Source organism: Aquarana catesbeiana, linkage group LG08 (genome assembly GCF_042186555.1).
Source record: "Aquarana catesbeiana isolate 2022-GZ linkage group LG08, ASM4218655v1, whole genome shotgun sequence".
Classification (NCBI taxonomy): domain Eukaryota; kingdom Metazoa; phylum Chordata; class Amphibia; order Anura; family Ranidae; genus Aquarana; species Aquarana catesbeiana.
In genome coordinates, this window is record NC_133331.1 from 142,772,058 (window position 1) to 142,787,949 (window position 15,892).

The following is a 15,892-nucleotide window of genomic DNA, read 5'->3' on the forward strand; positions in this document are numbered from 1 at the left end:
TGAAGATAGATAGGTACATACTTATGTAGGAGGATTTGTTTAATCTCCGTGTATCACCTGAAGCCAGTCACTTCACTGAGTGTATGTGAGGGTTTGCAACCACTTTAAGGCTTATACAGCATCCAGAGCCATTCATAAAAATGTCTCCAGGAACTGCAGCCACTGCATACAGGCATCCACAGAGATCCGTTAGAAAATGCAGCTGTTCATGGTTAATCACCAATGGTTACATAAAGCACTTGCTTAGACATATGCTCTTAATACAGATATGTATTCTCTGAATAAGTACTTTGTGTGCATGCAGGTGCTTTAAACAACCCCTGGCTTTTAACCGCATACAGGCGCATCTTTTTTTGGACAGCTGTACTTAGCAGCCCAGGGAAAGATTTTATGGAGACTCTGGATGCTGTATAGCCCCTTATGGCTGTGTTCATGAGCCCTTATACACAAAAATGGAGTTGGTATTATGTTTGATATTGTAGGAGGAGTTACCAGATGAGTTACCAGAGGAGCGTCCAAGATACAGTCCTCGGCATGCCTCCCTGCTAGAAGAAAGACCTCCTCCAAGGCCACCAAGGATACAAAACCACAGTACTAGAAGGTAAAGCTGTGTAATTTAAAAAAGACCTGTATTGAAAGAACTAATGAGGCTGCCATTGCTGATTTTAAAAATGCTCTTTAACTGAAATACTTTTTGAGTCACAGACCTAAAACAGGTGTACAGCCAGTAAAATTAAAGCTTATCTGCATTTTTGTTCTGAGTCATTGGGGTTGATTTAATAAAGGCAAATAGACTGTGCAATGCAGTTTTACTCATTTCCCCCAGTGTTTAGTAAATGCAGTGAAGCTCTGCTGATTTTCATCATCCAATCATGTTCAAGCAAAAATGCTGTTTTTTTATTTTCCTTGAACCTGACTTTCTTTACAAAGTGAAGCTTCATCACATTTACTAAGCTCTGGGGAAAATGAGAGCAACTGCACTTGCAAGGTGCACAGTCTGGTTGCGTTTACTAAATCAACCCCATCGTCTTTGAATTTATTGATGCCAGACGATCAGCTAGAGACAACTAGTATTTTCAGAATGGGGTCAGAAATGGCAGTTTCCATACTTTCTCACTGCTGGATTAATCTAATCTACACTGAAAGTTGATGATTTTTTTTTTTGGCTAAATATTTTTTTCATGATTAATACAGCAACATGCTTTATTCAGCTGCACAGTGTTAATAGCAGTGATGAGCAATAACTCACAACAAGCAATAGAAGAAATTAACTTGTATTATTTGTTAGTGTATATGACTATTAAAGGAGAAGTATAGCCAAAGCCATATGGATCACAGGAGTGAAGTTCGTTCTGCACTCTAAAAATGAAAAAAAAAAAGGAAATGAAAAAAAAGACTTTACTGATACATAAGAGATGATACATTCGGTTCATAAAACTTTCTGTTTCATTTCATTTATATGTTAAAAATTGTATTCATAAAAAAGTAAAAAATATTTCCAAAACTTCATCAATACATTACATGATATGCATCATTTATATAACTCAAATTGTTAAGATCCACAAGATCAACTTGCTTCTTAACTGGTTCCTGACCAGCCACCGCAGTTATACTGCAGCAGGATGGCTCCCCTGGGTGAGCCATCGTAGCTGTACGTCGGCTCTTTAAGACGCTGTAGGAGGCGCGCGTGCCCACAGCGTGTCCCCAGAGCCAATGCGAGTGCCCAGCGGGCGCGGTGACCGCCGGGCACCCACAATCACTCGTGACCACTCGTGACAGAGCGAGAACCCGGATCTGTGTGTGTAAACACACAAATCCCGTTTCTGTCATGGGAGAGGAGACCGATCATGTGTTCCTACTAAGTAGGAACACCAATCGGTCTCCTCCCCTAGTCAGTCCCATCCCCCCACGGTTAGAACACACCTAGGGAACACAGTTAACCCCTTGATCGCTCCCTAGTGTTAACCCCTTCCCTGCCAGTGACATTTATACAGCAATCAGTGCATTTTTATAGCACTGATCACTGTATAAATGTCACTGGTCCCAAAATTGTGTCAAAAGTGTCTGATTTGTCCGCCGCAATATCGCAGTCCCGATAAAAATCGCTGATCGCCATTACTAGTAAAAACAAAAAAATAATAACAAAAATGCCATAAATCTATCCCCTATTTTGTAGGCGCTATAACTTTTGCGCAAACCAATCAATATATGCTCATTGCAATTTTTTTTAGCAAAAAAATGTAGAAGAATACATATTAGCCTAAAACTTTTTTTTTTTTTAAATTGGAATATTTATTATAGAAAAAAGTAAAAGATATTGCGTTTTTTTCAAAATTGTTGCTCTTCTTTTGTTTATAGTGATCAAATACCACCAAAAGAAAGCTCTATTTGTGGGAAAAAATGGACGCAAATTTTGTTTAGGTACAGCGCTGCATGACCACACAATTGTCAGTTAAAGCGACGCAGTGCCGTATCACAAAAAATGGCTTGGTCAGAAAGGGGATAAATTCTTCTGGGGCTGAAGTGGTTAAGGACCTTATCTTGGGATCAGTGAGAGAAAAGAACCTGACTAATAGAAAACAATTGATTAAGTAATTAAAATACATACATTTATTTATACCAATCATAGATTATCTATGTGTTTCCACATACCAAGTCAGACCAATGTTGTTGGGACAGATCAAGAAGGCAGCTGGAGGTGCTCCTTACCCGGAAAACCAGATTTACATATATATACAGTATGTGATTCTGCACAGCCGGCCTGCACTGTAGCAGTAAAGCTACAGTGCGCGTTTGGCAAGTGGATAAACCAAATGTGTCATCTCTTATGTACCAGTAAAGTCTGTTTTTTTCCTTCCTTTTTTGTTTTTCGTTTATAGAGTATTAGCATGTGGTACATACCTTTAATATGGTGGTGCTCTATATGATATTTGTTCTGCACACCTGTGACCCATTTTCAGCCAACAGCGGGTTGAAGCCTGTTGTCAGCTGAAGTCACAGAGCCGGTCCAGGCTCTGAGAACATCCCAACTATATGGTTGGGATCCACCAAGATGCCTGGACTGGCAGCTGGCTCAGCCTCTCAGCGAGCTGCTGAGAGCCTGAGCTAGCCATTCCCACCCCTCCACAGCCCAGTGCTCCAGTGAGTGCTGGAGGGGCAGAGCAGAGAGCTGGTGACTGACAGTCACCAGCTCTCTGTAGCCTGAAGACCGAGAGTTGAGTGATCAGTGGTGTTTAATCACTTAGTTCTCAGTCTTAGAGCTGGCAAGGGAAAGATACAGCATTGGACTGATGCTGCATCCACCTAGGTGAGTATATTTTTTTTGTTTTAATGAATCCTGAACTTTGCTTTTAACCTCTTCCTGCCCGCGCTATAGCCGAAAGACGGCTACAGCGTAGGCTGACATTGATGGGAAGGCAACTAAGTGGCTCTTTACCATGTGACCAACTGTGTCCAATGACAGCTGATCACAGTGTAAACAGGATTTGCCAGTTATCAGTAATCCTCTCCTTACGCTGACAGCACGTGAGGAAAGGGGAGCCGATAACCGGAAAATCCACACGGGGGATATCTACACTGATAATTAGGGCACTGATCATGAGTGACCTGGAGTATCAGTGCAGCCCCAACAGTGCCCACAAATGCTGCCAATCAGTGCACATTAGTGATGCCAATCAGTACCAATCAGTGATGCCAATCAGTGCCCATCAGTGATGCCAATCAGTGCTCATCAGTGATGCCCAGCAGTGCCACATATCAGTGCCGCCTCATCAGTGACGCCTCATCAGAGCCCATCAGTGAAGTCTATTAGTGCCACCTATCAGTGCAGCCTCATCAGCGCACATCAGTGAAGGAGAAAAATTACTTATTTAGAAAATGTTAAAACCAAAACTAAGAAAACTTTTTTTTTTCAAAATTTTTGGTCTATTTTCATTTGTTTAGCAAAAAAAATAAACAACACAGGGGTTAAGTGATGTGTGCCAATTCCAATTCCTTAGGAATAAAGCTCACCTGATGCTCTTGCCATTTACTCTCGTGTCTGGTAAATATCGCCTTATTAGATGTTATTGAAGAGCCGCTTGTACACGCCAATCTCCATCCAGATTAAGTCTCAGCGTTGCCGTGTAGCCACGCTCTGATGCTTTTCGTCACTTCGGAGAGGTTCATTGGACAGATGGACACTATTGTGGTGGTCCATGTCCATTGACTTAAAAGTCCACCAAATTTGCTCACTATGAGTTAAAGTGATGAGGAGGGGATACTTAACCACTTCAATACAGGACACTTTCCCCCCTTCCTGCCCAAGCCAATTTTCAGCTAGCAGCGCGGTCGCTGTTTAAATGACAATTGCGCAGTCATGCTAGGCTAAACCCAAACAACATCTTTATAATTTTCTTCCCACAAATAAAGCTTTCTTTTGGTGGTATTTGGTCACCTCTATGGTTTTTATTTTTTGCTAAACAAATAAAAAAGACTGAAAATTTTGAAAAAAAAAAAGTTTTTCTTAGTTTCTGTTATAAAATGTTGTAAATAAGTACGTTTTCTCCTTCACTGATGGGCACTGATGAGGCTGCACTGGCGAAACTTATAAGGTTGCACTGATGAGCACGGAAGAGGTGGCACCAATGAGCTGGCACTGATTGGCACTCATGATGTAGCACTGATATACAACACTGATGGGCACTGATAGGTGGCACTGATATGCAGCACTGATGGGCACTCATAGGCAGCACTGATGGGCACCCATAGGTGGCACAGATGGGCACTCATAGGTGGCACAGATGGGCACTAAAAGGTGGCACTGATGGGCACTAAAAGGCAGCACTGATGGGCACTGATAGTTGGGCACTGATGAGTGACACTGATTAACACTGATAGGTGGCACTGATTGGCATCACTGATTAGGAGGCACTGGCAGGTATTGCTGGTGGTCACTGATTGGCATCAGGTGTGGGCACACATTGGCATCATGTGTGGGCACACATTGTCACCCATGGCCACCAGGCATGCCATACCTGGTGGTCATCAGTGGGGGCCAGCCCTGGTGGACCTGGTGGCATCCCTGGTGGTCCTGGGTGGGCATCCGAGGGGGGGCTGTGCTGATAAACTATCAGCGCAGACCCCCCCCTGTCAGAGGAGCAGCCGATCGACTTCCTCTACTCGCGTCAGATGCAAGTGAGGAAAAGCCGATAAACGGCTCTTCCCGTTTACATTATGATCAGCCATGATTGGACATGGCTGATCACGTGGTAAAGAGTCTCCGTACGGACATGCCATATGGACACTTTTCATTATGTATGGGTGTTTTATGTTGATCATTATTTTACAATGCTAATATTTAAGAGATTTGTAGATTAATTTGGTGCGCTACTGTGGAATTATTTGTCTCTCTCTCTTTTTTACATTGACATTTGTTTCACCTCATTTGCATGTTTATTGAATATTAAATGGCAGCACAAACAGGTGTTCTTTATTAGCGCAGTGCGCACACATATATAGACTAAATAATATGCATTGATTTGGTTTAGTTTTACCAAATAAATGTAGCAGTACAAATTTTGGTTTAAATTTATGAAGAAAAATTACTTATTTGCAAAATTTTATAAAAGGAACTAAAAAAGTTTCTGACTTTTTTGTTTATTTAGCAAAAAGAAAAAAACCCAGTGGTGATTAAATATCACCAAAATAAAGCTCTCTCTGTCTCAAAAAATGATAAACATTTTATTTGGGTACAGCGAGCAATTGTCATTCAGAGTGTGACAGCGCTGAAAGCTGAAAATTGGCCTGGGCAGGAAGGGGGTGAAAGTGTCAGGAATTGAAGTGGTTTAAGTGTATGAAAACCCTAACAACAAACATCTCTTATTTATTCCAGTTTGGTGTGTTAAATATACCATTGAAAGCATTTTTTTAATCTCTTTGATAAGTGCAAAAAATACCTTTTAAGATCCTGTCAGAAGAACAAAGCTGTTCTGTTTACTGTTGCTTGTGTTATCTGAAGGCATCCAATATGCCCTCTCATTTCCTATCTTGGACAACAAAACAATTCCCGACTATGCATGGCACCCGGTGTTTCGTCAAAATAGCCAATTCATCAAGCTACCCAATTACGCCACTTCCGGTTTCTGTAAACTGTCAGTAATTGGAGATTTCGACGACTTGCTGTTTAGACAAAACACCGGCAACCGTTTACACTCCTAGAGAAGGTTTTATGAGCGGATATTGTTAGTCCGCTCCGATACTAACCAATAAAATCTCCGCCTCCGCGGCAGCAACAACTTTTTCCTCGTTACCCGCTGCTTTGTCAAAACAGCAAAGTCTTCGTGTACCAGAGTGTGCATGCTTGCCAGTGTTTTGTCATTACATGAAAGTCATCAAAATCTCCCATTAATTATGGTTTACAGTCACCGTAAGTGACGTAATTGGAGATCTTGATGAATTGGCTATTTTGACATAACACCCGCCCTCCTGTACTGAGCCCAGGCCCCATCAGTTCCAAAGGGGGGCCCGGGCACTTGCCAATCCTCCTTTGCCGTCTCCTGCAGCGCTACCGCTTTTCCTCTGCTCCCTCTCTCTTGCTGCACTGAAGGGGGGTCGGTATCTGCTTTCCCACCCCCTGCTGTCGGGCCCCCCTCTGTGTCCCTTCCCTTCTCTCCCACCGGCAGCTGCTGCAGGCACATGGGGGCATTGTTTTAGGATGGAAAGCGGGGGGGGGGGCCAGAAAGGTAAGTATGTCATATTTACTGTTCCTTTCCTTTCATGAATGAACACAGTGAGTGATCAGTACCAGTTGCTCCTGTGTCATGTATCGCTGAAGCATAGTAAACTGTGTTTACTATGCTTCAGTTTGTGAATGAACAGGAACCATTAGATTGCTTTCCATTCATTCACTGCCCAGTGGGGCTGCAGCAAAAGGAACTGAAAAATCTTTATCCTCAATCCCTTCCTCTGTCTTAAAGGCTAAGTTCATACCTCTCAACTTGAGAATGAGGGACATCTTAGGGAGATAGTGACATACAGCACGCTATGCGCACCGCGGCAAAAAATGTTAACAGTGGTAGGGGCTAAAGAGGCACGTTTAAACGAAACCTTCCTTGTAGCTATAAAATATACTCCTAGATAACACCAGACCCCCCCCCATATTCCTATATAACACCAGACCCCCCCCCCTTTACTCCTAGATAACACCAGACCCCCTTATACTCCTAGATCACACCAGACCCCCCTATGCTCCTAGATCACACCAGACCCCCCTATGCTCCTAGATCACACCAGACCCCCCTATACTCCTAGATTACACCAGACCCCCATACACCCCTATAATCCTAGATAACACCAGACCCCCCTATAATCCTAGATAACACCAGACCCCCCCCCCCCCTGTACCCCTAGATAACACCAGACGCCCCCTATACACCTAGATAACACCAGACCCCCCCCCATACTCCTAGATAACACCAGACCCCCCCCCTTTTACTCCTAGATAACACCAGACCCCCCTATACTCCTAGATCACACCAGACCCCCTATACCCCTAGATAACAGGAACAATAAATGAATCAAGAGAAATCACCTAGGAGTTAATTCCCAGAAAAACTCCTACCACATCCCATATTTTAACAATTTGGAAAAGAGGATGCCCTTAAAGGGATTGTACGGGTAGGAGTATGAGTAAGGGATAGAATCAAAAAGTACTAGAGTATATAAAAAAAAAAAAACAAATTTTATTACAAAATGACAATTACAAAATACAATTAGATATTCCTAAAATCATATAATAGGTTATTTATGCATATACAGTTGCTTGTTGTTTGGATTACATATGGACTCCAAAAAAGGGGTCATGCAAGACGATAAGATCACAAAAAATCCCAACATGTTTCAGAAATACAGGGAAATAGGGATAAACATATTCATTTCCTTCCTCAGGGGTTAAATAGAAGTGAACTGTTATATGTCTAATAAAGAGAAAAAGTTGTATTTCAGTATGATAAAACATACAATGGAGAGTATATATGTATATTTACTTAAAATAGCAACAATTGTATGAACATAGCAGAACAAATCAGGACATGGGATAAGAGATATACTCACAATTACAATATCCATTGTAGGATAGTGCACGAACCACACTAAAGAGCGACGGAGCCTCGGGTCTCAAAAAATATTTAAACAGCAGTATTGTGCCAGAGATATGGAATTCAGCCAGTTAAATAGCTGGTCATTGAAAATAGTAAACACTGAAAAACCCTAGACTGGGATGTTTCCAGATTGTGTTTCAAAGTATGCCGTGGTGTGCATTGCCTCCACCATTAAGCAGCCTAATCAAAACTCGCAAAGAACAGCCATAAAGTCAGGGAGCTGTCAATCTAACAAAAAAGTAATAAATATAGAATGGGATCAATAAATGTATATTCATTCTTAATAATGAGTCATTATTGCACATCAGTTGCAGTCAAATTTAGAAAAAATATATATACAAAAAATATGATATTATATCGATAAATCCCAAATCTAGCTGGATTCCGAAAAACATCTGCTCCACAGGAATGCTCAGTGCAGTGTGAGAGCATACCACAACTACATGGAGCTCAGTGCTGGAACTTGTTCCTATACTGGACTCCAGCCCAGATCCGTGGGACTTACCTGCAATCGCGGGAAAGTCCCGCGCAATCCGGGATGGTTGGGAGGTATGTAAGTTCACCTTATTTCTTTTCTAAAATCCAGCTCCCTTATGTACCAATACCAATAATGTACCTCAGTTGCAGAAAAATACAAACTTTCTTTGGTTTTGAGAACAGGGCCTTACTTTAGCCCTTGCTATATTTCTTAGAAAGCTTCAGAGACTCCTAGGTATACAGACAGAGACAGAGAAACCAGTAAGACACAGGAAGAAGTTTACCAGCTGACCTGATCAGCACACCTTCACCCATCAGCTAGGTTTTCACAGCATCCCTGGCATTTCCCCACACATGCATTTGCCTGTCTTCCCCAGGGTCCCTTCAGACGGGCTCAGGCTGCATGCTTAACTCCCTGCGGCCGCATGTAGCCCACTGGACATGCCTGGTGTAATACAGGGATCTGCCTGATTGGATACAGAGTAATTGATAGTGTATGGCCTACAGAAATGAATGCTCAGAGACAATCTACAGGAAGTGATGGAATCTGAAAAAATTTAAAAAATGTAAATGGACAAGATTTTACACCTCCTGTGGATGAGGTAAATGAGAGAAAAGTACATTGGGATGGCTGGGCCAGAAATGTCATTGGAAAATGCTTCTATATATTATGAAAACTGAAATCCTGCCCGAAAAGGTGAACTTATCTTTAAATGTGAGAGTCTGTTTAGACCCCTGATGTTTCACCAGAGCCCCTCAACAGGGCAGTTAAAAAATGAAAAAAAAAAATCTAAAAATAAAAAAAATTCTAAAAAAAATAATAAAAAAATTAAGTACCCATTCAAACATGGATTGCTCTCTGAAGAGCAGTCAGCATTTGGATTGCTGACTGCTCTCCTTACTGGCTGCTTAAACTGCACTGGTGTATAGCAACAGAAATCTTTGCATGCAGTTGCGGGAAAACTTGCAGAGCAGCACTATTCTCCTGAATGGGTCTTGTTCGATTAAGGGGAAAATTTCTGCCTTGACTGCAAATCATATCAGCCATGACATTTTAAGAAAACTATAATTTGATATTTTCGAGGGGGGCCCTGTCAGGTAGGCTGTACGGAGCCCCATGATTTCTAGCAGCAGCCCTGCGACTATGTTGTGGAGAGGGAGAAGGATTCTTCAGTTTAGCAAAAGGCAGCTGGGAAGGGCTGACATATTTTATAGCAATTTTAGTTTAGAGAAAGCAGTGTGACAGACCTCAACAAGATACTCAGAGCTGCTTTGACTTCAGACAGATCAGGGTATTTTTCTGTACTTGCAGGGTCTTAAAAGGGGTAAAAGATGGGGAAATGTGCATGTATTGCAGAGATATCATCCGATGCATATCTTTTCTTGCCTTAAGTTAAATTTTAAATGTACCTGGTGGGTTTAAGCGGTAAAAGATTTAGCTCAATGACAATTTTTTTTTTGTGTCCTAGATCCAAGATGTCTTCATCTGGTCACAGTTGCAGAGCACCTCCTGTGCCACCCAGAGGCAGTAACTGATGCAGCTGCTGGAAACAATATTTTTTTTATAGGTGACAGTTCCCTCATAGTTTTTTGGGATGAATGTAATTTTCCCTAATAAACTTAACAAAATCAAGAGCTGTATGACCGTGTACAGATCACTAAGAAGATACATTTTTCTGGCCTTTTCCAAGCAATCTGAGCTATCACAGACTATAACAGTGGACTCAAGCACCTCTATAAAGATTCATTTATTTTTACCATTAACCAACCTGGAAATTAACATAGCACCAGACAGCCTGAATGTGACATCCATCAGCTTGGAATTAATAACATCACCTATCATGATGATAATAATGGCAGCCAACATGAACCCTAAAAGTGTCTAGAAGAACCCTACATCTAAATGTTTAGAAACTAAAACCAGATACATGCAGACTTACCGGTTATCACCTGAAGATACAATGTTGCTGTGTTTGTATAATTTTGCTCTTATTCATATATTGAATACTGGTACCTTCTGTACAAATTATATTACCTGTTGTGACTTTTTAGCACTATTTTAAGCACCATTAAAGTAAATCAAAAGTAATAGCTTGACACATATTTTGTATATCGTGTTACCTTCCTCATGTACATTAATTAGAAATCATGTTAAAAAAGAGGAGATTTACCATTATCATAAAAATTACAACAAAGGCACCTTTAGAAATGTGTAGTAATGGCGATCTACAAACAGATTCTTATAGATAATAGCAGGATTGTAATTATTTGCAAAACTTTAAGTGCAGACTTAAATTTTATATGGGTAAATCACGTAAAGTATAAAAAACAACAATAAAATGAATAAATTAAGTGTGACATCACTGGATATGTCGTATGTACCTTTATTTGTGTGTTATATATATATAACAGCCAGGTGTTGTTTTATGAAAGGGGATATTTATGAGACACTGGATAGTTCTTCACGGTATAGGAATACATGATGTCATGTATATTAAAAATTGGTATCAATTTTAGTGGTAATATACATAAAAGTATTGGAGGTAATTATTCTTATAGATCTGATGTAAATAATACACATTCTACGATGGTTATTAATCTAAAAACAGGAGGTCAGTACATAGTAACATACACTATAGTACTAATGGCATTATTTTGAGTATGTTTACTTACTCTTGTGGGGAGATCCCACCACCCCAGACATCTTTTCCACCCCCTTCATCAATTATAGGGTTACATTTTTATTCCGTGGAAAGAGGGTAGGGTAGGAATAAGCGTAATGTTACAAAATTGTAGATAACTCTAAAGCCTCGTACACATGATCGGATTGTTGGCCAACAAAACCGTGGACTTTTGGCGTTGGCCCAAACTTGTCTTTCATACAAACGGCAAGGAATTGTTGGCCAACAAATACGAACGTAGTGAAGTACTACATTGTTTTTCCAGCTCTTTAGCGCCACCCTTTGGGCTCCTTCTGCTAATTCCGCGTTAGTAGAAGTTTGATGAGTGTTGATTCGCGCTTTTAATTTCACACTTTTCATTTTGCGCTTTTCATTTCGCGCTTTTCATTTCATTTCTGAACGGCCGTTTGTCAACCAGCAATGTTGCGGAATTGGAGGATATAATGTGTTATTTATTATTGGCCTTGGAGTTATTGCTTTGACATTATTTTTTTGGCTGAATAATGATTTGATTTTGTATATTTTCTATATTTTTGGATGCATAGAATGCACTTTTTGGTTAAGTTTTATTGTCAGATAGCATGTCTAATTGTATTTGTTTTCTTTTTTAATGCACAATTAAAAAATTGTGGAGAATAATACTTTGCTATGTGTTTTACTTCAAATGACAGTTTGAGAGTAAGTAGGCAGTTACATTTAAAAAAATACAATGTAAAATTGACAAGGGATACCAACATAGTTGTATCTTTGCTCTTAAAAACTATGGGATAATAATGTTGTGGTAAATTACCCAAATAAAAAAAATTTAAAAAAGCATAATAATATTATTCTTGATATCACTAGAAAAAAAATGTGTTTGCAATAACTCCATCAGTATCACCAGCAAAGCAGCTTCATTATCATCCCACTAAAGAAGAAGAGAATTTTGCGCGAATGTTGATTCTCCATTACAAATGCTAGTTTACAATATCACCGCTTCTGGCTCGTCCTTGCTTCCGAGCATGCGTGTTTGTACTTTGGACTTTTGTCCGACGGAAGTTGTGTACACACGCTCGGAAAATCCGACAACAAATATTTGTTCACGGAAAATTTAAAACATGCTAGCCAACATTTGTCCGTGGAAAATCCGACAACAATTGTCCGATGGAGCATACACACGGTCGGATTTTCCGCCAACAGCCAGTCATCACACATTTCCCGTCGGAAAATCCGATCGTGTGTACAAGGCTTTACTCTTTATTTAAACCACCAGATGAGAGAGTATCTAAAGAGTAAATCTAAAAAGTCTCATGCTCACAGAGTCTATGGAATCTCTTGGCTTCGGAGATGTTCCTGCGTATCTGCTCTAATACCCACACTTCTAATCCTGCAGATGATTGTTGGTGATGTTTGGATAAATGGCAAGGAACAATATCTTTGTTTGCTAATGAATATCTTTGTTTGCTAATGAGTCCTGTGAGCCTCCAGGTGGTTGACCAAATCAGGTCTCCAAAGTAGTGTATCTTACAAATGATCAGCTGCTAACGTTACGTATGTCTCATATACCATGCAAGATAATCAAATCAAGTTACAAAATGCTCAGCTATCAAAATGATAAATATAAATATATAATTAATAAAGTGGTATTGTGCTTTCTCGTGACATGTATAAAATGTCCAAAATACTATACATTAATGTGCAATAAACTTCAATAAATAAATGAATTAATAAGAGTGCTTCAATAAGCCTGTGAAATATATATATAAATATTCCAAAATATTTGTGCAATATTCAAACAAATAATAAATAAATATTTCAAGAAAAAACAAAAATCATCCATGCGATTCAGTGTTGCATCCATGCAATTCAGTGCTGTATCTCTGTAATTCAGTGATAGTGCAATGTTCAAACAATATTTGATAAAAAATTCCAAAGAAATATCATCCATGCGATTCAGTGCTACATCCATGTAATTCAGTGTTGCATCTGTGCGATTCGGTGCTGTGTAGCTTAGTGCTATGATCAAATTAACAGTCCATAAACATTCCAAAATCCATCAATGTGTTTCAGTGAACACAAACTAAAGTGCTGTGTGCTAATATAAGTGCTCCCCCCAGGTGATAGCCCCTCACCTTAGGGCGTGTGACCTTGCGATTAATCTTGGTCAAAATGCGACTTAGAACCTCTATGGGTTCAGTATTGTTTGCTGGATCCTGGGTAGGTTACACTTGTGCCTCTGTTCCTCACAGCAGTCCAGTTTATACCTCCTCCTGCAGGAGGAGTCAGTGACGTATAGCATCAAGGCTGTTCAACAGCTCGTTGCTAGCAGTGTCAGGACTCACCGCGCCCCAAGCGGCAGATTGTTTTCTATCCAGGCACTAACTATCCAGGCTCATGTGAGTGTATCCAGTGAAGTGTTTCCAGTTTAAAGCAATCGTTCATTGCGCAATGATGTCTCTTCTTTTTATTTTTATATATCCGTGGTAATTGAAAACATCCATCCGGAAGTCTTTTATTTAATACAGCAATATTAGGGAATTTTGTGAACAGATCTAACTTTGGCATATATGGGATTTTGTTCAATAGTATACATCAGTGCAGTGCACAACTTTCTACAATTAAGAACGGCAATCAACATACAGCTCCAAGTTAAAATAAGAATTATAAGAGGAAGTTTTTGATATTGAATGATATATATAGCAGTCATATTTATTCAATTTTATAGGTGGTAACCTGCTTATTTATCCTGTGGAGTATATTATCATGACTAAGTGGCTATATGTTTTCTGACCTGACCACACTTATATTTATTTATTTTGACATTTTTATTCTCACTTAGAGGGATTAACTTATTCACCGAGTTTGCACTGGTTTTCAGATTGATTGGAAGGTTAATATTAGCGCAACACATTATTTCACTTGTTACTCTTCATAGGTGCCTGAACACTTTTAAGTTTTGCAGCTTTTATTATTTGGTTTTCTCCCAGTCACTAATTGGATAATTTTCACAGTTTTTCAGTAATAGTTTAGTTTCATTCAAATCCATTCCAGCGCTTTAGTATTTTTTGAATTGCTTCTGCTTCCCTGTAAACGGCTGGCCCTGATACAGTGGACTTTTTCATAACATTCTCTCACTTGCTGCATTACAGCTGTCTGATCAAAGACTGTATAGACTTTTGTGTACAATAAGATCTGTTTAAGACTTTGCGCCACACATGTACAGTATCTCACAAAAGTGAGTACACCCCTCACATTTTTGTAAATATTTTATTACATCTTTTCATGTGACAACACTGAAGAAATTACACTTTGCTACAATGTAAAGTAGTGGATGTACAGCTTGTATAACAATGTAAATTTGCTGTCCCCTCAAAATAACTCAACACACAGCCATTAATGTCTAAACCGCTGGCAACAAAAGTGAGTACACCCCTGTGACAGAAACCTCCCAGGATGCATATGCAAGGCCCTGGTTGCCTCACCAGTGCATCAAGAAACTTGGAAGTAGGAAAAACAGTAATTGTAAGTAAAAGCAAAAAATATTTTTTTTTGTTTTTTTTTTTTGCTTGTTTCATGAATGTATGCTGCTGTGATGTTTTGTGAAAGGGTGGAAAGGTCCACTTTAAATGTTTTCTTGAGAATTATTAATAATCATTGTTATGTTTATCTTTTCTTTTTCCTGAAAGTAGGCATCAGAGCTCAGTCATACCAGTGGGCATGCATAATCCTGTGCACTGTGAAGGGGCAGGGTCAGGGCCAGATTAAGAACATCATGGGCCTGGTGTTGAGGATTATGGTGGGGCTTTTTATTAAAAAAAAATAAATAGATAAAAAAATAATTAAGAATGCAAACATTTTTTGTTATAACAAATTAAATTAAAAAGAGAGAGGGAGGATGAGAGAGGATGAGAGAGAGAGATAAAGGGGATAAGAGAGGGGTGATGGGGTAAGGGAGGGAGGATGAGAGATAGAGGGGGGATTAGAGAGAGAGGATGCGAATGAGCATGCGTGAAAGTGACAGCAACACAGCCCGACCAAGGCAAGTGACCGAAGGCATGGAACCCGGAAGGAAGACAAGGTGAAGATGGAACAAAAGTGTGCCTATTCTAGAGCTGGTAACATTGAGGATATTCAATATAATTTTAAAGAACTGTTTTTGTGTGTAAGAGGCATAGGGGAGGAGTATGGATGGTATAAAAGTGGAAAAGTGAAAAGTGTGTGCAGGTGAGGGAGAGGAATGTGGAGGGTATAACAGCGGGAACTATGTACAGGAGAGGAGTGTGGAGGGTATGCCAGTGGACAGTATGTACAGGAGAGGAGTGTGGAGGGTATGATGGGGGCATTATGTACAGGGGAGGAGTGTGGAATGTATGATAGGGGCAGTATGTACAGGAGAGGAGTATGGAAGGTATTATGAGAGTGGTGTGTACAGGAGAGGAGTGTGGAGAGAAAGATAGTTGGCAGTATGTACAGGAGAGGAGTGTGGAGGGTATGACAGTTGGCAATATGGAGAGGAGTGTGGAGGGTATCACAGTGGGCAGTATGTACAGAAGAGGAATGTAAAGGGTATGACAGTAAGCAATATGTACAGGAGAGGAATGTGGAGGGTATGACAGT

At 40.1% G+C, this 15,892-nt stretch overlaps 1 protein-coding gene across 1 annotated transcript in view; it reads left to right on the forward strand.

Moving 5' to 3' along the window:
- The window catches only part of PIK3AP1 (phosphoinositide-3-kinase adaptor protein 1), a 212,025-nt gene extending 201,047 nt beyond the window's left edge, over nt 1-10,978 (forward strand). Inside the window, exons 16-17 of the mRNA XM_073596509.1 lie at nt 483-601; nt 10,085-10,978. Of these exons, the coding sequence (XP_073452610.1) occupies nt 483-601; nt 10,085-10,151 (186 nt within the window). The 3' untranslated portion in view covers nt 10,152-10,978. The remainder of the gene's footprint in view (nt 1-482; nt 602-10,084) is intronic.
- The last annotated feature ends 4,914 nt before the right edge of the window (nt 10,979-15,892 follow it).